Here is a 23,395-nt window from a genome sequence, read left to right on the forward strand (position 1 = left end):
TTTAATTTCAAACACAATTCTTTCTACCATCATGTTGCTCAAACTAGACTCAATATTTTAAGGTCTCAAATTTAAAAGATCTTAAATTTATGTTTTGTAGATAAAAAAAATATACTTAAAATAAGTTATTCAATTAATAATAACTAAATAAATTATCTAATAAAAATTAGTCTTCATTAAAATTGATAATCAATGTTATGTTAACTAAAAAACACAACTCTCTCTCTCTATATATACATATGTCTATTTTCTTTTTTAGATAGTGTAATAAACTTATTTAAATCCGTGATTAATCATATCATAATTCATAATTATACGTGATTAATCATATCCGTCCAGTGAACACCACGTGGACAATTTAGAGATGTGCGATAATCAGTACTTAAAAAAAAAAAGTGAAAACACAAAAATTGTTTCCCCGAGAGGCCAAAGCAAACGCAGCATAACAAATCGAAGGAGCATGTAGTGTGCGACAGTGCTCGTCTCTTTCTATATGTGTTGAGTTGAGACCTTTAAACTCAACTCAACACTTTCATCTCTTTCTCTCTCCTTCCTTCGTTGTTTTCTGCTAATTTCTAGGGTTTTGCCCTTCCCCAATCCCCACAAAATGGGGGTCTCCTTCAAGGTGTCCAAAACCGGCACTAGGTTTCGCCCTAAGTGCATTCCCCAACTTCAAGATGGCGCATCCGACAATTCCAAACCCCAGGTAAGATCACCAATGCGCAACCACAATTCGATTCATCATTCGCCAAAAAAATCGCAAATTGAATTCTGGGTCTCTCGATTATTTCGCAATTTTGTGTTTTTTTTATGTGCATGATGTTCCTGTTCAACATGTTATGTTTTTTTTTTTTTTTTTTTTAATTTGGTGCTTTTGTTCTAACGCACTAGTAAAATAGAAAAATAGTCCCTCACAACCACGGTTCGAATTCCCGTTGGAAGAGGTGTTCGTTCACAATTAATGTGCCTAACTCAACTGAGTTTTTTTGGTTCTAAACCAAAAAAATAGAAAGATGGTGATTTGTGCGGAATTCTTATTGTCGGTATTTATCAGTAAAGCTTATTGAGGTTTCAGCCGATGTTATTTTCCATTTCACTGAGATTATTACACACCAAAGTGATGATGTCTTTTGTTAGTTGTGTTAGAGAACTTATGAGAAGGAGGTTAGATCTGAAAACCATTGTCTAATAAGAAAATTAAAGTCTTTTTGTTTTTTATAGCCGATATGAATACGGCCGTTTACAATGTAGAAAAGTAAATAAATTGCATCAGTTGGTTGAATTGGCAAATGCATACAACTAATTCATGTCTCTGTTATTTGTGATTTCCAATTTCTGGGACAGTTTATAAGAATTGAAAGCCTTGAGTTTTCGGCATTTGATTTGCACATTAGATTGGTATCTTGTTCTTTTCTTTTAAAGGACATGTGTCTTCCTTAAGCTCTGTCTTACATTTCAATTGCCGGCATAGTACCTGTAGTTTGAATAAGTTTAATTGAAGAATCAATGCAAACAATGGAAATTGTTAAATATTTGGAATTTGTGTTGCTTTCTTGATCTCTTTAAGTATCTTTTTTATACAGAGTGATCTTGTTGAGGCTGGTGAAAACATTGCTCAGATTCCCAGGTCATCTGTGTCATCTGAAACTCTTTCATTAGCAGGTCAGCCATCAATGTATATTGCTCACTTAACTTGCGTATAAATCCTGAGTGCTGTGGTGCTTACTTAGTTACTTGTTTTGACAGATAGGGAGGCTTCTTTCACATTGAACCTGTTTCCAGATGGTTATTCTATTGGAAAACCCTCCGAGGTTTGTTTAAAACATCATTTAATATTTTGCTATAGTTGAAGGAATTACCAAAAATATGCAAGATTCTTGGAGCTTGACCTTATATGTATTCTTATGAAGTTAACTACTTTGCGAATTTTCAGAATGAAGCAGCTAATCAGTCAAAATACCAAGATTTTCCCAAGTTGTTACATCCATATGATAGGTCATCTGAGAGTCTTTTCTTGGTAATTGTCTTGTAACTCTATAATTCCTTGTTCTTTCAGTTTTAACTTATATTTTCTAAGGATCATTGAGTGGTAGATTCAACACTCTCTACATATGTATTATAAGTATTACTTTATGCATGTATCAAAATTCTCATGCTAGGCTTTCAAGATTGTTGGCTTGATTCAATCATTTTTTAAAGACTTGCATAATTGAGATTCATAATTTGAGTTTAGTGCTGCTGGATTTGATATTTGTTTGATTGTTTTCACCTTCTTTATTCTGTGTACCTGAAAATTGGAAACATTATTATCAATCTGGATAGGGGCTGAGCCCAAAAACACTTTAGTGGGATAGCGCAGAGCAGGATGACTGCTATTTCAAAATTTTCTTATACATATATAATGATTATAATCTATACTATATACATAATTACATGTATAATGCTAAAAAAATACTCAGAATTCCGCATATTCATAATAATTAATAAGTCACAGGTATTAAGCAAAACACACAAGTAAATGCCATTTTTACCCTCAAAAAGCCCCAAAACAATACTGGAGCAGGCTAACTTTGCGTGCACGCAGGGATGCATATTCATGTGTGACAAACCTGCAATTTGGGCCACTATTTAGCCCCAACAACAAAAAAGCACATGATGGCATCTTTGTAGCTGCCTGCTTCTGCTCTGCAATATGATGACATTGTAGAATTGCTATTACATGCTATTAATCACTGATTGGAAATAGAAATAGAACCAGAATTTTGCTTGTCTGAGCCCTTTCCTTGGGTAGCTTCACGTCCTGTGGCTTATTCAACAATTACTTTTTCTTAATTTTGTTATCATATTCAGTTTGTCTGTTTATGTTAAGAATTTCATGTACTTACCTTGCTTTTTTTTGTAATGATGTATTTGGAGGCCATTGAGTCAGGTCACTTGCCTGGGGATATTCTTGATGATATACCTGCCAAGTATGTTGATGGAGCACTTATATGTGAGGTGAGCCTTTTTCATTTTTGGAATGCTTTGCTTTTGAGGTTAACATTTAGATTTCAATTTATTATGCAAATTTATTAAAGGGTACAATTTTTTTTTATGTGCTTTAGCTTGTTTAATTGGTTTGAAATGTTAACTGATCATTGAGGAATACCTTTGATTGATACTCCTTGTTCCAGAGGAGTTCTTTTGTATAATTATATTGATATCTCCTCTTTTACTTTTCCTTGTATTGATTGTAGACAATGTAGAGAGCTTCTTATGTGCCAATATGCACTCTTTCAATTTTTTCCCTCTTTGCAAATTGTTTCTTCTTAATAACACTTTCCAAATTTTATTGCTATTTAATATCGACTTTTAATGATGCATACTGTTTATAAGATTGAGCTTTATATTGATCCTGTAACTCTCCAGGTGCATGATTATCGAAGATGCTCTTCTGAAAAAGGGGGTAGTGTGTCTGCAGAAAGTTCTCCTACTGTTAGCAAAGTATGCCTCAAGATGTCGTTGGAAAATATTGTAAAGGACATCCCATCGATTACTGACAAGTCTTGGACATATGGTGATCTAATGGTGAATATGATCTATCATTCATGAATGACCAATTTCTATATTTATCATTTTTTGGGTATTGATCTCACTTGGCTATGTTCACATTGATAATAGGAAGTTGAATCGAAGATACTGAAAGCATTACAACCAAAACTTCATCTAGACCCTACTCCAAAGTTAGATCGGCTGTGTGAAAGTCCGCTTCCAACGAAGGTATAAACATGTTATTTCCCCCCTTTATGAATGTAGTTGTGTTGCTTGCATCTTAATGATTTTGAACTTCATGTTACAGCTCAATTTGCCAAGAAAGCGATTAAAAAATATGCCAGAGTTTGCTGTTACTTCTACTAATAAAATTCATGGGAAGAAAGTATGCATAGATAGAGTGCAGGAAAGCTCAATTAACAGATTAGGTGATGTAGGAAACACTGCATCAAATGCTATTGTGCAGCAGACCCATGAAAATCCAGCCATGCAGAATCTTAGTCCGAATGTTGCCATGGCCTTGAGATCTAAGAATTTTATACCTGATTCTTCCATCCCTAACTTTCCTATGATGTCCCATCAATCAAGATATTCAATGGCTGTTGGAACTCAGAGAAGTTTGCAGGAGCAGGGACCAACTCCTTCCATTAATTCGTTAGGGGCTTCTCCTGCTACACAAGATGTCATGATTTCATATGCTGAAAATGCAAACTCGGGTGCCTCTCTTCTTGGAAAAAGGGATAATCAAGATGGACAAGCATCACCTTTGTCCAATATTGCTAAAAGAATGAGGCCTGCTTCCACTGTGCTTGATGCAATGCAGCATCAGCAAATAGGGTCACATGTTGAAGCTCTTCAAGGATCAGATATGAATTGGCAGAATACATTGCAACAACAAGCAATGGCCAGAATTCAGTATGCAAGTGGTGGCATTCAAAAGTTTCCTCAGCAGGCTTTTGAAGGGGGGGCAAATCAAGAGACAGGGGCTATTCCCTTTGCTTCTAGTCAGCAGCAGGGCATGAGGTTGGTTGCCAAGGAAGAACAGTTTGAAATGGAAAAATTAGATGGTGCAGAGATAAACCGCAATAAAAGTGAGATGGAAATGGAAATGAACAATTTAGATCCACAACAATTACGGATTCAGCAACGATTGTCACAGCATGCATTCATGAGGTCTAATTTCCCCCAGGCAGCCTGGAACAGTTTGGGTCAGCCTATGGAGAAAGAAACAAAAAAAGAGGACCAGCTTCAGAAAAGGAAATCAGTACAGAGTCCTCGCTTATCCACCGGGGCATTACCTCACTCCCCATTGTCTTCGAAATCAGGTGAATTTTCCAATGGTGCAGTAGGACCAAGTTTTGGACAGTCTGCAATGGCTGCTGTGCCTGGGACATCACAAAAAGACAAGACAGCAATGGTCTCAGTTCCTGCTACTGTTGGAACTCCATCTAATGACTCTACACAAAGACAACATGCACAACTAGCCGCAAAGCGGAGATCTAATTCTCTTCCCAAGACCCCAGCAATGAATGGAGTTGGTTCTCCCGCTAGTGTTGGTACAACCAGTGTCCCACTGAATGCAAATAGTCCCTCAGTTGTGACCTCGGGTTTAGTTGACCAAAATCTTCAAAATATGCTTGAAAGGTTCTCAAAAATTGAAATGGTGACAATGAGGTATTCTTTTTAAATTTTAAAACTGCATCTCTTCGTTTTTTATAATCTAATATTTCTGGTATTCCACAATTTTTTTTAAATTAATACATATATTCTGTGGTGTTGTGGCTTCGATTAGTATTTAATCTATCATCTTAGTTTTTCTTTTTTCTGATAATCTGATTTATTTTAATGGATTAGCCTTTGCTCTTGCTTTTGAAACAAAATGATAGTGTCATGTTTCCCGTTCTTACATATGGTATGGACTTCTATCAGGCATCAACTTAACTTTAAGAAGAATAAGGTTGATGACTATCCCATTAAGAAGCAGAATCCATATGCACAAAATAATCTAGCTGCACTTCTTGCCAATGCAACTAATAATGAGGGATTGCCAGAGGAGTCAATTTCTTTGTCAAAGTCGCTTATTGGTGGGAGTATGAATGCATGTAAAATGAGAATCTTAACTTTCTGTGTGCCTGAGCGTGTAGTTCAAGGTTTGTAGCAATTTTTGCCTCTCGTTTTTTTGGAAATATATAGTTTATCTTCCTTCTCTGACGTTCCATTTTCTATACAGGAAGTGTTGTTACTATAATTCCGAGGATGCGAACTAGGATGATAATATTTGAGAAATCTGATGGTACTGTCGCTATGCATTGTGGGGAGATTGAAGAAGTTGATTACGTAGCTGCAGAGGATCATCTTCTCACATTACCCAATACTGTAAGTTTCATTGTAGACTTTTTTTGTTATATAGATTTACATCTGAAGTTAGTTGTTGGGTGCATTCTGCTTAAATTATTTAATATTTTAATCTATTATTCACTTTTTGTCATATTATCATCTGTTAAGTCTTTCAAATCTTCATTTCTTATCTATATTTATCATAGTTTGATTACGTAGCTGCACAGGATCATCTCCTCACATTACCCAATACTGTAAGTTTTAGTGTAGACTTTTTTTTGTTATAATATATACACAGTTACTAAAGCATTTACATCTGAAGTTAGTTGAGAGTATTCTGCTTAAATTATTTAATATTTTAATCTATTATTCACTTTTTGTCATATTATCCTATGTTAAGCCTTTCAAATATTCATTTTCTATCTATATTTATCATAGTTTCTTTTTCATCACCCGGTTAAACCTTGGCTTTGAGACCCTTCAGGGGAATTCATTTTCGGTTGCCATTTTTTCCCATGCTACTTTCTCTTTCATTTTTTTCCGTTCTGATTTATGTGACCTTTTGTGGATCAGCATTCTGCAGATTTGCTTGTACAACAGTTCTGTTCACTGGTATGTTTCTATATCTGAGATGGAACCATATAAAGAACATATCTTTGTCAATATGTTTTTTTTTAATAGTTTAATCTGCCTATTGTAGATGGTACGCGAAGGATTTGTGAAAGAAGATGACCGAATCCAACTTAAACCAAACCGGGTGAACCTTCCATTGGGCAATCAATCTACTACCCCTAATAATGCTGTAGTTGAAATGCAACAATATGGAGAAGCCATTCCTGGTCAATCATCCAATGAAGTTGCAAAACCAACTAGTGGCAGTAATGCACCTGTAAACCTCTCTCAGAATCTTGTAACAAATCCAAGGATGCTGCCACCTGGAAACCCCCAAGCCTTACAGATGTCCCAAGGACTTCTCTCTGGTGTTTCGATGGCTTCAAGACCACAACAAATGGACTCACAACAAGCCATACAGCAGCAGCAGCAGCAGCAGCAGCAACAACAACAACAGCAGCAGCTGCAACAAAATCAACACACACTCATTCAACAGCAGAATCCCCAGTTCCAGAGGTCTCCTATGATGCTTGGGACAAATCAGCTTTCACACTTAAATCCAGTTGGACAAAACTCCAACATGCCATTAGGTAATCACATGCTGAACAGGCCTTCAGCTCTCCAGCTTCAGATGTTCCAACAACAACAACAGCAACAGCAACAGCAGCAGCAGCAGCCTCAAATGCAAAGGAAAATGATGATGGGACTCGGACAAGCTGTGGGAATGGGTAACTTGAGAAATAACCTAGTTGGGCTTGCACCCATGGGTAACCCTATGGGGATGGGAGGTGTCAGGGGAATAGGAGGAAGTGGAATCTCAGCACCAATGACATCTATTGCTGGCATGGGAAATATGGGTCAGAACCCAATGAATCTTAGCCAGACTTCAAATATTACTAATTCCATAAGCCAACAGTTCAGGTCCGGATCGATAAATGCAGCAGCATCTGCTGACCTTTTATCAAAGCTTAGATTGGTACATCAGAATCGTCAAGGCATGCTAGGGTCCTCTCAATCTAACATAGCTAGCATCTCAGGGGCTAGACAAATACACCCTGGTGGTACTCCAAGTCTTTCAATGTTGGGCAGGGCTAATACAATGCAGCGACCAATTGGACCTATGGGTCCACCGAAGATTATGGCTGGGATGAATCTTTATATGAGTCAGCAGCAGCAGCAGCAACATCAACAACCCCAACCCCAACAACAGCAGCAGCAACACCAACAGCAATTGCAACTTCAGCAGCATATGCAGCAGCAATTACAGCAGCAACAACAACAAGAAACAACTTCACAATTGCAGGCAGTTGTTTCTCCCCCACAGGTGGGATCGCCATCAATGGGCATTCCACCAATGAACCAACAAGCGCAGCAGCAAGCCAGCCCTCAGCAAATGAGTCAACGAACCCCTATGAGTCCACAGATGAGCTCAGGTGCGATTCATGCCATGAATGCTGGTAATCCTGAAGCTTGTCCAGCCAGTCCACAGTTGAGCTCTCAGACCCTTGGCTCTGTTAGTAGCATAACAAACTCCCCTATGGACATGCAAGGTGTCAACAAGAGCAACTCTAATGCACAATGAAGCTACAAAACGTAAAATGTCCAAATCAGTGCCCCTGCCACATAAGTTGTTGGAAACTGCTGAAGCTAATAATGTTGAATATGGGTGCATAGACTTACACCAGAAAATGATAATTATTTACTTATAAATAAACAAAGCATATTGAATAAATATGCTACTCTTTGTAACTCTAGGGGGAATCACATGTATGCCAGTTGTTAATAGTTTCTTGTTTTCTTTTTCACTCATTAAGCACGTCTGTGTAAGTTTTTAGGATATTTAAGCTAAGATTAGCGTGTATTTATTCTATGGCTACTTTATGGAGTGCAGTAGCAAGCTTTTTTATAAGTGAAAGAAAAGAAAAATCTCTTTCTCGGGTATTTGTGCATCGCTCGGTTGTCTGCTTTATTTTATTTAATGCTTAATATTCAATTTGGTCCCTGAATTATTTTAAAGCGTCCAATTAGGTTTTCATATTTTAAAAAATTTCAATCGAGTCTTCTAATTTTTAAAAATACATCAATAAAGTTATTTCCGTTCAGTTAAATTGATGCCGTTAATGTTGTATGTTTGGATGGTTTTTGTTTATAAATACAAACGGTTTTTTGTCATCACTATTTATATTTTTTTAATTTGAAAATATAATAAAACAAATATAATGTTTCTGTTTTACTCTCAGTTTTCCAATTATTCCTTGAACCCTAAGTCCCAGCCCAACTTCTCTCTCTACCCGAGATCTTCACAATGTCCGGCAAGGTTCTCTCTTCTCTACTTGGCTGTCTCCTTTTGCCGAGATAGTCTCCCACATGGAAGTAGCGCGCGGATTGTCTTCCTCATTGACGATGGAGGAGAGAATGGGAGTGGTTGTTGTTACGACGGTGCTGGTGGGAGCGTGTGATCGGAATCGGAGAGGTAAGTGCGGGTATTTTTTCGTTTGGTGTTGTTGTCGTTGGAGTTTTTCGATCTGGTGTTGACGAATATTTTTATATGAATCAGCAACAACAACAGCATGCAGCAGCAACAAGAAACAACTTCACAATTGCAGGCAGTTGTTTCTCCCCCACAGGTGGGATCGTCATCAATGGGCGTTTCACCATCGAACCAACAAACGCAGCCGCAAGCCAGCCAAAAATTATTTTAAGTAACTAAATATTTATTTGTTGAATATAATTATTGACTTTTATTTATTTGAGAATTTTTTTTAAAAATTGAAATTATTGATGCAAGTGTAAAGTAATTAAGAAAAGGCAAGTATTAAACCTATGACACGTCAATTAAAATCCTGACGTGGCAAAAAAAGATTAACGTAGTTGTCAATGAAATTATATAGAGAGAACAACAACATTTTATTCATATATTTTCTTTCTAATACTAGTGAATAGTTTTTGACAAGACTGAAGTTAAAGGAACATACACAACGAAAGATATAGGTTTTTTTTGGCTGAATACAAAGATGTAGCTAAAATGCCTTTCAATTCATAGGTGAGGAGGTCAGGATAGAAAATTAATATGATTGCAAGATTATAGGTTCTACATAAACCATTGGGAATTACAGAGAAGGGACTTAGAGAGGGAAACATCACAAAGTCTTGTATATCAGGCAAACCAAAAACCCCAAGCCTTTTTAATTCCACAACATGAATGAAAACATGCCACAACAAAATTTTTAAATTCACGCATTCTCTTTTGTCTCTCAAATCATGCAAGAATTTGCAGTTGTCCCCAAAATAGCACTTCCCACGGGCATAATGTCTACACACTTGCTTTTGCTTATTATAGCTTTCTCTATTTGGCATCACCGGTTGAGAGTGGTTTGCATTTGCCAAAGGCATCCTATGATGAAGATGAGTCCCCACTGTAAATCCACTTGTCTCATCCATGAAAGGGTGGTATTTCTGAATAATAGTTGGTTTATCTCTGAAATGGGGGTCAGCATAGTTGTAGCATACACTAAGATCAGCTCCCCTCCTCATATGACCAATATCAGAAATATTCCTACAGTCACCTGTGCGGTTCCAAGCTTGCTGATTATGCATATTGTGAACAGTAAATGATGCTCTTCCTAAAGTTTTAGAATCACCATGTCGTCCAGTTACAGCTGCTGGTTTATTTACAATAGAGGAATGTTTCTTTCCTTTATGTTGGCAGATAAACCTGAATTTGAGATGGAAATTCTGGCTTTTCTGGATTAATGGGCACATTTGTTTTTTGAGGTTGATATTGTGGCCTTGTAATTTGTGAATGACTTTGGTTCCTTACTGAATCCTTTTTTGAGATCCTGAACGTGTAGAATGCAGAAGTAAATGTAATTATTATGTAAATAGTAGTTAGTACTACTTACAGTGTTAGAAGACTCTTTAAGTCTGAAATCAAGTACCTATTTTCCTTAGTTTTTTTCCTCTTCTCCTTTTCTTGTATCCTTGCTTCTCTATCTTCCCTAGCAAGAGATCCCCTTGAGTGTTTTTCCATCAATATTTTCTGCCTTTGTGATTCATCCTCCCATATCTAAAATTAAAGACATGGAACATAATAATCATTAAATAATACGGAGTAACTCATTGATAACAGAAGGAGGAATGCAGCCAAATATAAGGAAGCTGTCTCAAAGTCTTTAACCTATAAAAAGGTTTCGACCCTTAATCAGTAGGGGGTAAAGGGGAGGGAGAGGCTTTTCTCCTTTGCTTTAGAGTACTTAAAATCTGTACAAGAACAAGATGAGTAAAAGTATATTGTTACTGGAAGAACAAAATAGTGATTCAAAGATAACAAAAAATCATTCAAGAAATGGAGACCACAGCTCTAAAGATTTGTGAAGTTTGGTAAACAAGTGAGCGACACCGACTTGCATAATAGTAGCATACTTTTACTTTGCAAATGTATTGAAGGCATTAATTCCTTATACAATAATCATTAGGTAAGAATCCATCTAAAAGAGCGATCTAATTTATCTCACCGGAAATGTATGCTGTTGTTTAGTAGCACCATAACTTTCTTGCACTATGTGGCCTGCACCAATCCTTTTGCCACAAGGTGGACCACTTGCTGGGAAATCCAATTCTGATAAGGAAACAGGAAGATGGGAGTAATTTAGCAATAACTTCACCAACATCATTAATCTCTCCTTTGGAAGTCATTCATCCATTGGACAATATATCCAATGGCATATATTAGTGAAGTAAGCATAACAATACTGGGAATGTCAAGCTTTATGTATGCATGTATGCCTTTCAAAAAATTTCAGTTTATAAAACATAGCATGTGAGATCTCTGCCATTTATCATGCGTTGAGAAAGAACAAAGTAAAAAAGAACAGCTAACATTTCATAGACATTTTGCTCAAACAAAACAACATCACCGGTGCATGCATCACCTGTATATAGCAATTTTTCAGTTTCCACAGCCTAAGATTATAAAAATAAATAAAAAAATAAAAGGCCAACATAAACAAGAGATAGTGATTACACATCTAAAGGATGTAGCAAATTGCAAAAACTGTTAAACAGATCATAGAAATCAGAACAGTAAATAATATAAACAAGTAAAAACACACACATATTTAATATTATTAAAAATGCATCCCCTGGTGAATGCTTAATAGATTTGTAAAACAAAGAACTCAATTAGAAATTTGACCTATAAATAAAATGTTTTTAAAAAAAAATACTAGTAGAGTGGGACTGGACAATGAATATTGTTTTGGTCAATTATTATGTTAACCTGAACAAGTAATCTTAATTTTTTGAAATGCATAATTTACATCAACATATTTTTTAAAAAATAAGTACGCTCACCTTTACAATTCAACACAAAGCTTGAAGGTGGATACTTCTTCACCCCTCCATTTAAAATCCTGAAATCCCAAGGAGAATCAGAGAAATCGTACAATTTTCTTTAGCAAAAACAAAAAACTCATTGCACACAAAATATTAATTACTCTAAATGCTTCTTTATGCGTTGTATAAGTGTGTCCTTGTTTCCAGTTAGCCTAAGACCATTCTTCCTCGGATACAACTTGCATTCATCCACTTTCAATTTCTCTAACCGTCCCACTGCCAACCAAAACAATTGAGAAATAAACATGTTTAATAGAAAAGCTTAAACACATACAATATATCACAGTAAAAAACAGACATAATATTCTATTTCCACTTTTAAGTTTTAAGTAACAACACAAAGGGTTTAAGAGAAATCTTGTTTACTTAAAGGTGTTGTATGTATCTAACTTGAAGCAAAAAACGGCTAAAGATTATTTCCCTCTTCACACTAAAACTAAAAATGAAGAAGATGATTAACGTTGGATTAATTTTTGAACTTCCTCAAAAGTGTCTCCATCATGAGCAGATGCATTCACCTCCTCACCTAGATCCTTATCTTCGAAAACAATGCAAACACCAAATTGCCACGAAATAAGGCTAAAAAATCCGATTTTTAAAAATGGGGTGGAAAGGAATCATGAGATTACCCCGCTTTTGCCTTGTGCTTAAGTGAGAGGTTTGAGAACTTGCTGAGTTTCTTCGAGCAAGTGGAAATCGGGGTCTTCTTCCGAATCGTCCCAGTCGCAATCCGAGTCGGATTCGGTGGTGATTTCGTGCAGCTCCGGAGGTAAATATTTGGTCGTCCTTGATGAATGAAACTCTCTCTGTTCAGAGTTTCAGCAATGTAAAGGTGGAGCACAATAGAAAAGTGTTGCAATGCCACGGTTTTTGAAATTGCCAAGACATTCAAAAATAAATAAATAAATAAATTTTAGTTAGATTAATAATTAATAATATAATATGTAGTATATTATTATTTATTTTTATTGTTAATTATTATTATTATTATTATTATACAGTTAAATAGCTGATTTCATTTAAAAAGCCTCGATTAAACTTTATAATCTATCTCTTCTGTCTTCGATATTTATTCACATAGCTTTTAGGATTCGAGGTAGTAAATAAAAAAAAAGTTCTTTTTCATCTTAAAGAAATGCTTTTTTAATTATAATAAAAAACTCATGCTATGTTTAATAAGAAAAGAAAGAGTTTGCTTTTAATATGTTCTCAGTAAATAAATTACATAGTTATTTAATTAAAAATTATTCTATATATCACCTTTAAAATAATCATTACAAAAGTCATTAATTTTAGTATACATAATTTATAATTATATGAGAGTGTAAAAAATATTAGATTACCGATGCATACTAAATAAATGTAGAATGAAATATGGAGAAAAGAAATATGAGAGATAAAATGAAAAAGAAAATAAAGTAAAAGACGTATTATTTGAATAAATAAAGAGTTATGATTGTTAGACATTCACACAAAACAAACAATATTCTGCGAATCCTTTATATTCTTTTTATATCATTTTTTTTGTCGCATCATATTATTTATTACATATATTTTTTGTTCTTTTTATCTCGAAACTTTATACATAAATACTTATGTGCTATGATTATAGATTCTTGTAATATTTTATTACTTTTGGCACCTAGTTATAATGAAATTCTTTTGCTGATTAAAAAAAGGGTTCCATGAAATGCAGACTACAAAAAACTTATTATACTTTAATTAATATAAATAAATATAACTTAAAAAAGAATTTGAATCTTAGGTCTTGACTTTAGGGCTTTGTTGTTACTTTTTAATTGCAAGGACAAAGAGTTTAATGTGTAATTAAACACCTAAAGTGAAATAGAGATAAAAAAATATAAATTTAAGATGTAATAAAAAGCCAGAGATATAAAAGAATTAAGAATAAAATTGCGGTGTATATATATTGTACAAGTGTTTATGCATCATTTTGTTTTTTTATTTATTAATTATATGTATCATTTTGTTGTCTTAGTATATTAAAAAAAGAAATATATTAATTTTCTTCATTTGAATAGTTAAAAACAATAAAAAAATAAATGTAAAATTTTGTACAAATAAAAGAGGAAAAGTATTAATATAACGTACCAATTTTAATGAGTATTCCACATTACTCATTATAATTAGTGCATGATTCAAACCATAATCTTACAACAATTCATTTAAATGTATCAACATTAGTTTTAAAAAAATATTGATGAACTTACCTTTTTATATAAATGTAACAAAACACTAAAAGTGTGTTTGAATGGGAAAATTTAAAATTCTAAAGAATTTAAAATATTTCAATTTAAATTCTTTCATTTTTAAAATTCTGTGTTTGGATAAAAAATTAAATTTCTTTATTTTTAAAATTTTATGATTGAAGAAAGAAATTAAATTTCTTCATTTTTAACATTTCTTATTTTGATAAAATAATCAAATGCATTATTTTTTAAAATTTTATATTTGAATAAAACAATTTTTTAGTAAAAATAAGCTTGAGCCTGTAATAAAAAAAAAAGCAAAATTAGTTATAAAAATAGGATAGAAACAATTTAAAAAATTGAGCCTATTAAATTTTTTATTACAGTCTCAATTTTATATTTGAATAAAAATGAAGAAAAACAAATTGTTTCAATTTTGTATTACAAGATTGAGCCTGTAATAAAAAAAGAAGTAAAATTAGTTATAATTTTTTATTTTATTTTAGTAATTTTAGAAAATAAAATAATAATAATTTAACAAGGAGAAACTTAAAATAGATACACTTCAACAATTTTAAAAATGAAAATTAATCTATAAATAAGACTAAAAAATGAGATGAAAAATATAAAAAATAAAAAAAGTATGATAATGGTATAATTCATGGAAGCCACATAGCATATAAGGCATAAGTCAAGAAGAGCTTTGAGTTGAGTTGAGTTAACTAAAATGGATTCCGAAACAGGGCATGAAGCAACTACTCTCTCTCTCTCTCTTCACTATTTTCTCCTTTAGTCCAACCAAGAACATCCCATCAACCACCCTTCAACCAAGCAAGCTCAAAGTCCCAACCCAAGCCTCATTCCTCACACACCTTTCTCTCTCCACCACCTCTGCTTCTTCCAAAACCTCCTTCAAATCCACCATCTCCATCAATCCCCTCCACGTCCCTCTCTCCCCACCGCCGTTGCAACCCTTCCAACATCGCTGCCCTCGTATGGTTCCACAACGACCTCCACCTCCTCGACAATGAGTGTCTCGTCGCCGCCAACAACGACTCCCCTCTCCATCCTTCTCGTATACTGCTTCAACCCCTCCGACTATGGTAAGTCGGCATCCGACTTCAACAAGACTGGCCCCTACCGTGTCGCTTTCCTCATCGACTCCGTCTTCAACCTCTGCCGCAACCTATAGGTAGGCGGCTCCAATCTCATCATGCGCGTCGAGAAGCCTGAGACGATACTGACAGAGCTCGTCAAGACGTCATATCCTAAATGTTGCAAGAGAGAGAAGAGGGAAAAACAGTTGAAAATGATGAAGGTGTGCGAAAACATGTTCCTTTTCACAACAGAATTTCAAATTCTTTCATTTTTTGAAAGAATTTGAAATCCTATTATTTAAGTTAATTAAAATATCTAAACAAAATACTGAAATCTTAATTTCTTTTAAATTTTTTTATCAAAACATCTTATTTCACTGAAAAATAATTAAAATTCTTTAAAAAATTGAATTATCTTATTAAATTTTTCCATTCAAACTGTCTCTAAAAGCTCAGATCCTGACTATGGTAAAATGTAAAAAAACGAAATGAAATAGACTTTCCCCGTTTTAGAACAAGTATTCCACACTACTCACTATCATTATACTCATTCAGCGGCTCAAACGGAAACAATAAAATCCAAGAGGTAATTCATTAACGCAATAATCCTGAAAATAATTGAGAATTATAAAGAAGAAATGCCTATATGCATCCCCACGGGGATAAAGTTTTCTCATATCCTGGCTCCTTACTATAAAGGTCAAAGGTTTCTGTTCCAGAAAGACTGATCCAGATGTAACAAAGGATAGTCTTTTTTGTTTTTTCTAAACCAAAGTTGTCAAGAAAAGGTCGGCATCATCTTATGCATAAAGGGTTCTCACCAATCTGTGCAAATCTGGACAATCATGCGAGAAAAGCAAGAAGCCACAGCATCGCAATCCATGTTTTAAATGTCATACTGAGCTCGATCACCATAGTTTATTTTTGATCCAGAAAAGTACGAAGACAACTCCAAAAACAATAGCAACAGGGGCCCACTTCCGAATCAAAGCCTACAGCAAATATTTGATTTTAAATTATATATTCACAATGCTGAATATAACTAGAATCCAAATATAAGCCAGAAGCTTCAACGCAAATAATCACTTCCTAACATTACGCAGGGTTATACTTATATTGGCTTCAAAATCATCAACTTATCATTTAACAATAACTAATGTTTTGCATTAAAGAAATGCACACTGCACAATATCATCGGGATTTCAGAGAAATGGTAAACAACAAGGAATGACTTAACCAAATTATAGTGATATAGGAATATCTCTAACTTGCATTTACAAACCCTATAGATACTCACTATATTAACCTATACATTATCTGCAGGGATAGGCAGTCTGCGCCTGTTCATGAAAGTTTACAAATAAAAAAGACCATCAACTGATCCAATATATGTCATTTGATGATAGACCATCTGGTTATAATAATTCTATTTGACAACAAAATACTACATATTAACCATAGGTTACACAAACTAACAATAGCACAAAAAAAGCTTAAATTTCAAAGTGTTGAACATTTTAAAAAACAAAAATACAGCCCCAGTACGTGAACGATGATTCATCAAGTTAATGGAAAGATTTATCACCAAAAAGTACAGAAAGTGTCGTGTTTCAAATTTGTTGCTGTATTTAGGCAAAAGCCAATAGAAAATGCATAACAGCAGACATTCTAACTAAGACAAAAAAATCCACACACTGCATGCTTCTTTGATGCTATCTAAATTATGGAAGCAATTTCCAATTGCAGCATGGTATTTCAGAGGTAAGTCAAATTAACACATGTCATAATCCAATATAAAAAAAGGTAGATTACCAAAAAATGCAAAAAAATTAGATATCATGCGGATGATGAAGGAAAACATAAAATGACTAACCTGCCGATTTAAATCTCTAGCCTTATCAGCATATATGCGAGATTCTGATGATAAGCGACTGGACATTTGGCTGACCTCTGCAAATTAGAATTTGAAATCAAATAGAATATAAATTTCAAACTTCACAAGTTAAACCATCAAATACACCACAACATACAAACAAAAATTAAGCTGCATTAGAAGTGGAAATAAGAGGAGATCATCTATCAGAATAATGGAGGTGGAAGTGTGGAACTAGGAAAGCTTAGTAGAAGTTTCTGAGAAAAATCTTTATAAGATCCTCATGTCCAGGCTAAGAAACTAGGAGCAGGAGATTGCAAGCATTTGAAATTAATGTTGCAAGGATAAAACTAATATCCTATTCAAAATCTTCTTATGTTGTAATTTAACATTAAATGGGGCACACTTTGATTGCTTTTCCATTACAGAAGCTTTTCCCAAATTATCAAGAGGCCAAATACATCTTTAGCCTTTAATTTAATTTAACGCAGCAATCATCCCTTAAGTGAAGATAATAACCGCAACTTGTGAGATAACTAATAAAGATTTCTATCAGAAAATCTAATAGGCAAGTTTAGAAGGACAGAAGAAGCTTGGACATTGTAAACTTCAGCAACTTTATCTCTTCTCCAGCCAAGTGTCTGATAATCAAGCAAAGCCAACTACAATGGATGCATACATAATAGAGGCCTCAATTCCCATACTATATTCAAATTAGGGTAGTTTGTGACAACAAATTTGGATGTTACATTCAAAGCAATCAGCAGACAATGATAAAACTAAAATTATTCAGAGAATTCAAGAAATATCTTACGGTCCAACTGTTCACCAACACCAAGAACTTCCTGCACATTCCGAGTCATTATCTGGTGGACTTCATAGAGTTCATCATTCAATTTTGCAATATTGCGCTGAGTATGTGTATCCTGGTAAAGTTTCTTTGTCTTCTGCATAAATGTATCTTTTAAACAATTAAAAGGAAAAGAAAAGAAAAAGGTAGATTAAGCACCAGAGGAAAAAGAGAATAATGCTATAATGGTATATGACAATATAGAAAGCCATATTTACCAAACTTAATGAAGGCATAAGGTCTAGCAGCAGTTTCAATTTGAGACCCATTAACACGCTCAAACTCATTCCTCAGCTCTTCAAGATATTGAAAGGCTAGTTTCTTAGGGTATGCACGATCACACATTGTCAAGTAACAGACACGTCCTTCTATAATATAACTAAGGCTCTGTTAAGGTCAATTTAGGCTATGAAACTCTTCCAAATAAAGTTAATGCCAATTTTTCTAAAAAATAAATGTAACTCACATAAATGATAGATCCCAAAAAACAGTTGAAGACAAGGAAGTAACTAATGAACTTGCTAAGGAAGAAAGGTTGTGGATCAACAAGATAGTATCCCAATTTTCACACGCATATAATATATAAAAGCACCATCTGAATTGTATTTAAACAAGATAAGGGAAATATGTACGCAAGTTCTAATTTTACTACCACCTACATATTATGGCATTATGCAATATCTATGATTCTATAAGGATACTGAAAAACATAAGGGCCAGTTTCAACTGACATCCTTGATGCTTCATAATGTCCTCTTGAGAGATTCTTAAACAAAGCCTTGACTTGTTGTTTGTAAAATTCTGCATCTTTAAGATCACGACCATCATCCAGTCCTTCAGCTAGTGGAAGACCATCAGTAACACGGGCAATCATAGTCAACTTCACCATCTTTCTTAGTTCACAATCTTCCAATCCAACTCTAAAACTTTGCAACTAAACCAAAATACACTACAACACCAAACCAAGAGACAGAGACAAATCAAAGTCAGTCAGATTCGAGCCAGATAAAAACTATAATTGTAAAACACAAGCCTTATTTTCCTTCCCTTCATCCAATAATTGAATACTAAATAGACCACTAAAAATATAATTAATAATTAACCCCCATTCATATACTAGTAGCACCTAACGCCCACTAAATCACAATACCACAATTTCTAGCCTAGTTTGATCCGTCAACATAAGCAATCAAATCAAACAATTCAAATTTATTTCCCTTTCGGGGTAGAACTTCACAGTTCTAAAGATATTCATCAAATTCAAAAATATCAAACAAGAAACAACATAACCAATCCACCTTTAAAAATTGGAGAAACGCATGCAGTGCAACAATGAGAGGTGATTGCTGCCTAAACCAAACGAATTCATAGAATAAACCGATGCACCGCGCACGATGTAGCAACTCACATCGCCAATTGAGCTAACATATCGTCATTGCAATTATGATCCACGAACTAGATCTATCAAATCGCGATAAAAAAAAACAAAAAGGCAAGGAAACCTAAAATACGACAACCAGATCTTGCGCGCTTAAATCATCTAATTAGGTCCTAGGCAGGAAACAACGACATTAGGTTTTATATTTTTCTTCTTTATTTTGAATTTCCGAAAGAAGAAAGAATAATTGGTTGGAGTAAATGGAAGGGAGAGAAACCTGAATGGCGATGAGAGAGAGTGGCCGGAGATGCCGCGGCAAACGGCGGCAAGGATGGTCCAGCCGAGCCGATCGACGGATGAACAGAGGATTGAAGAGGAGGAGAATGGCGTGTTAGAAATTTGGGCAAATGCCACGTCGTTTTAAATCTAAAGGAAAAACAGTACGCCGTAAATGATACCAGTTTAAAATTCAGCTCTGACTTTCAACAATAAAAAAATAAATAAAACAGTCATCTTATTCTTACGTTTGAGAAGAAGAAAAAATTTCTTCAAATATTGTAAAAAAAAGAACAAAAAATTATTATTTCTCAAGAAATATGTTGAATAATACATGCATTTTTTTAAGTGGAATAGTTTTGTTTATATGATCAACGGAGTTTAGTTTTGTTTTTAAGAGCATTGTCCCAAACACAATTTATTGTGTCTTTATTTTTGTATTTTTTTATCATTAATTATACGCTATTTATTTTTAGAATAATATTATTTATATAATATATCACAAAAGTATTTTCTATTTTTTTATGGTATCAACCGTGTTATTATCCATTTTTTTTCCTTTTCTTTTTTGTCTCTATAAATATTTGTATAAATATATTTCCTACATCATTTATATTATAACCAGATGTAAAAAGTAGAAAATAATGACACCACTCAAGGTAGTGTTTCTCGAAAAACTAATGACAAAAAATCACTCTTATCATGTAAATAAATTTTATATTACACGTAAATAATTATTCAAAAACACCTAATTTTGTAAAAAAATTCGTCGTTCGATCATCCCGAATGTCTTCCTTTTTCTATTGGGGTGGATCGAGTTTGGTTGTCTTCGTAGCCAAAGACATTTTTGATGTGATTGCAATTGCATCTGGACGGTTTGGCAATTTTTGATATGTGTTCGAGCACTTTGTTTATTCAAAAAGAAAATGTTTGACCAGAAACACAGCAAACGTGTGCAAATGTTAAGTATTGGCACATTTTATTTGTCGAGATTATAGGAAAACCTCTTTCAGTTATTTTAACAAATTCATTCATTATAACTCTTCTATTTCACTTTATAAAAACCATATTATTGGACGAGTTTATATATATTCCACGTGAAATTCTTTTAGAAAATATTGTGATTTATATAACTTTAAATTAAATCACAGAACACAATATAACTTATACATATCCTTTAATGACTTATATAATATATAATTATATATCATATTACTCACAATATATAGTGTTTCACAATATTTCAATGTATATCTGCTGAATTTAGTTGTAATTTTTTTAATTTATAATGGAGAGACAGTTTTATATGATCATATATGTTTGCAGAACAACTGAACACACGTCTATAACTTCACCTGATTAGACCATCCATGTGAACACATTTTCCATGGGTCATGTATTCATGTTGTTAGGATAACTCTTTGAAGTTGTTAACAAACGTATAGAGTGCTGCTGCTGTCATTGATCGCTGGTTTCACATCATCATCGTCAAGGTGCCATCGATGTCGCTTCCCAGATTCCGCATCCATGATGAGTAAATACAAAACCCAACCCATCTGGTTATGAACGAATATGATAATGCTTAAAGAATATTTTCGTTGTGTTGTGAGGCACACTGCCGCATTATATTGTTAACAGGGCTATGAAGTACTGACACGGATACCGAACACGACACGGACATGTGGACACCTGTCAAACACATCAAATTCAATCCGGACATGGGCGTCGGTGTCGGTGTCGTGTCGGACACCGAACACCGAACACCGGACACGACAAAGGATTGGGTGTCCGTGCTTCATAGGTTACCAAAATGTGCTTGGGGGATCAATTGGTGTTTGAGTTTCAATTAGTGCAACAATTGAAGAGGAATATATAAGACGAGAGATTTATGATTGAGGCTGAGCTGTGAGCAAGAACAAGAACACGGCCCAGCGCAACGTGCGTTTGCATGTTTCTTTCGACACTGAGGCCAAACTCGCCTACATGCACTCGTCTTGCGTATTGTGAAGCGTTGCATATATTGTTTCGGAAATCATAGACGACTTTTGGATCTTCTGCATGAACTTGGCAGATTTTCTGTGGACGGTTCTTGGCTGGATTCGATCCCTCGAGCACTCTCTCACCACTGTTAATTCCCATCTCAACTCTAAAGCCTTGAAGGATTTGCTGTTCAGGGAACGAACCCTTAGAGATACTTTCAGCTTTGCCGTTGAAAGTTTCAAAGCCGATACTGAGAAGATTCGTGAGAAGGAGAAAGATCTGTTAAGAGGCCAGAGCCGCATTGAAAGTTTATATATATGATCGTAAGAGAAAAATTAGTAGAATAATATTTCGTCTTCTTTAGGTTTTCAATTGTATGCATGCAAATACGTACTACTTTTCTGTTCAAATATTCTAAATAATACCCTTTTAAGAATTATTAATTATAAGATCTGCTAGCTATCCGGACTATGTTCCTATGTTCTTGATATACTCCTAGTTTCTTAAAAAAAAAATAATTCATAATTCTTCTCTCTGTCTCTTGCTCGCTTTTCGTCTCTCTCTTCTCTCTTTCTCTCTCTCCTACGTGATTGTCATTTTTGCAGGCAACATTTTTCATCATTATGCAACTATTCATTGTTGCAATTGTGCTGCATTTTTTTGTTGTTATTATGGGTTATCCCATGTGGCGGCTAATTGTGGAGCAAGTTAAACCCAGTTAGATTGGCCTAGTAATTGCTGTTGGAGTAACATGCACAAGGATTAAGGTTCTAAGGCCGTCATTGTAGGTCTAAAAATTAAAGTTGAGGAGGATCAAGTTAATTGTCACCTTTTGACCAACATGTGGTCTTCAAAGGGTATATTGTTCACTAGAATTAAATTATGACTCAATGGTATTAATTTGCAATTTTTAAATGTTTAATTGGTTAAGTAAATATATTTACTTCTCAACACGAAAAATAATGTTTATTTATAAGAAATTGCATTTTGCACAACCAGAATTAGTTATTCATTGTTTAAATAATATTTTTCTTAAAATGTTTTTAGTTTAACTTATTGATATGCATGTTTAAAAAAATTATTTTTTTCAAAATATAATTGGAAAAAAATATATTTAAAATAAAATATGAATTATGAAAAAAGTAATTACTTTATTTAAATTTAATTAAATTGTATTTTAATTCCCTTCATTCTCTTCCTTGGAACTCCTTCAATTTGTCCCAAGTCTCTTTTGCAGTCTCAAGATTCAGGATCCTTGATAAATACATCATCACTTAGTGCTATATGTTTAATGGTAAGTGCTCTCCCTTCCTCCACCACTTCACCATTGATGATTTCTTATCTGAGCTATGAATGGGCTGTTTGGTAAAAGAGGTGAATTGCTACCATTTTCCACCGCATCCCATAAACTCTAAGCTCTGAGACTAAGTTCTCATTTTCACAACTCACAGATGGTAGTTTTTACTTGCAAATATGTATAGGAGGCGGAGGCAAAGAATTACGGGTAGAAGCCATTTTTATGTTTGAGTGGGTTTTTTTTTATGGGTTTCCTTATTGGTTCCCTCACTTTATTTTCTCTCCCTTATAGTCTATGGTTTTTCCTTCACAAATCCTATAAGATCAATGAAACTCTTGATATCATATTACGAGACTCAATATCATCTATTAGACTGAAAATTCAAACAAACTATACATCGAACTGAACATCAAACTATCAGAAGAAACCAAAGAAACCAACAACTACACACATACAAAGAAAAAAATGAGTGAAACCGGGCTCTTGTATATATTCAATTTTGCACATATATATGAAGTGTTACAACACAAGCTATAAAAATAAAAACTCTTTTATTGGGT

At 34.2% G+C, this 23,395-nt stretch overlaps 3 protein-coding genes and 1 pseudogene across 4 annotated transcripts; 2 read left to right on the forward strand and 2 right to left on the reverse strand.

Annotated features, from left to right (window-relative positions):
* The first annotated feature begins 418 nt into the window (after positions 1–418).
* On the forward strand, positions 419–8,421 carry LOC114418198 (protein PHYTOCHROME-DEPENDENT LATE-FLOWERING-like). 2 transcript variants are annotated; one of them, XM_028383428.1, is made up of 13 exons: positions 419–706; positions 1,584–1,662; positions 1,747–1,811; positions 1,934–2,017; positions 2,917–2,997; positions 3,409–3,567; positions 3,661–3,759; positions 3,839–5,205; positions 5,461–5,681; positions 5,762–5,907; positions 6,075–6,122; positions 6,442–6,480; positions 6,569–8,421. In XM_028383428.1, the coding sequence occupies exons 1-13, from the start codon at positions 608–610 to the stop codon at positions 8,060–8,062; spliced, it is 3,981 nt and encodes a 1,326-aa protein (XP_028239229.1). In that variant the 5' UTR covers positions 419–607; the 3' UTR covers positions 8,063–8,421. The 2 variants fall into 2 exon arrangements, with proteins under 2 accessions (XP_028239229.1, XP_028239230.1); XM_028383429.1 differs by lacking the exon at positions 6,075–6,122.
* A 1,117-nt stretch (positions 8,422–9,538) lies between these two features.
* On the reverse strand, positions 9,539–14,016 carry LOC114419304 (zinc finger CCCH domain-containing protein 62-like). The gene is made up of 7 exons (XM_028384955.1): positions 14,013–14,016; positions 12,504–12,680; positions 11,976–12,090; positions 11,833–11,891; positions 10,995–11,098; positions 10,419–10,546; positions 9,539–10,319 (listed from the first exon to the last, which is right to left on the reverse strand). The coding sequence occupies exons 1-7, from the start codon at positions 14,014–14,016 to the stop codon at positions 10,178–10,180; spliced, it is 729 nt and encodes a 242-aa protein (XP_028240756.1). The 3' UTR covers positions 9,539–10,177.
* A 478-nt stretch (positions 14,017–14,494) lies between these two features.
* On the forward strand, positions 14,495–15,909 carry LOC114419307 (annotated as a pseudogene).
* LOC114418199 (25.3 kDa vesicle transport protein) lies at positions 15,703–19,714 on the reverse strand. The gene is made up of 6 exons (XM_028383430.1): positions 19,560–19,714; positions 18,606–18,853; positions 18,123–18,283; positions 17,869–18,015; positions 17,055–17,131; positions 15,703–16,173 (listed from the first exon to the last, which is right to left on the reverse strand). The coding sequence occupies exons 2-6, from the start codon at positions 18,791–18,793 to the stop codon at positions 16,090–16,092; spliced, it is 657 nt and encodes a 218-aa protein (XP_028239231.1). The 5' UTR covers positions 18,794–18,853; positions 19,560–19,714; the 3' UTR covers positions 15,703–16,089.
* Between the last annotated feature and the right edge of the window lie 3,681 nt (positions 19,715–23,395).

This window comes from Glycine soja, chromosome 7, assembly GCF_004193775.1.
Source record: "Glycine soja cultivar W05 chromosome 7, ASM419377v2, whole genome shotgun sequence".
NCBI classification, from domain to species: Eukaryota; Viridiplantae; Streptophyta; class Magnoliopsida; order Fabales; family Fabaceae; genus Glycine; species Glycine soja.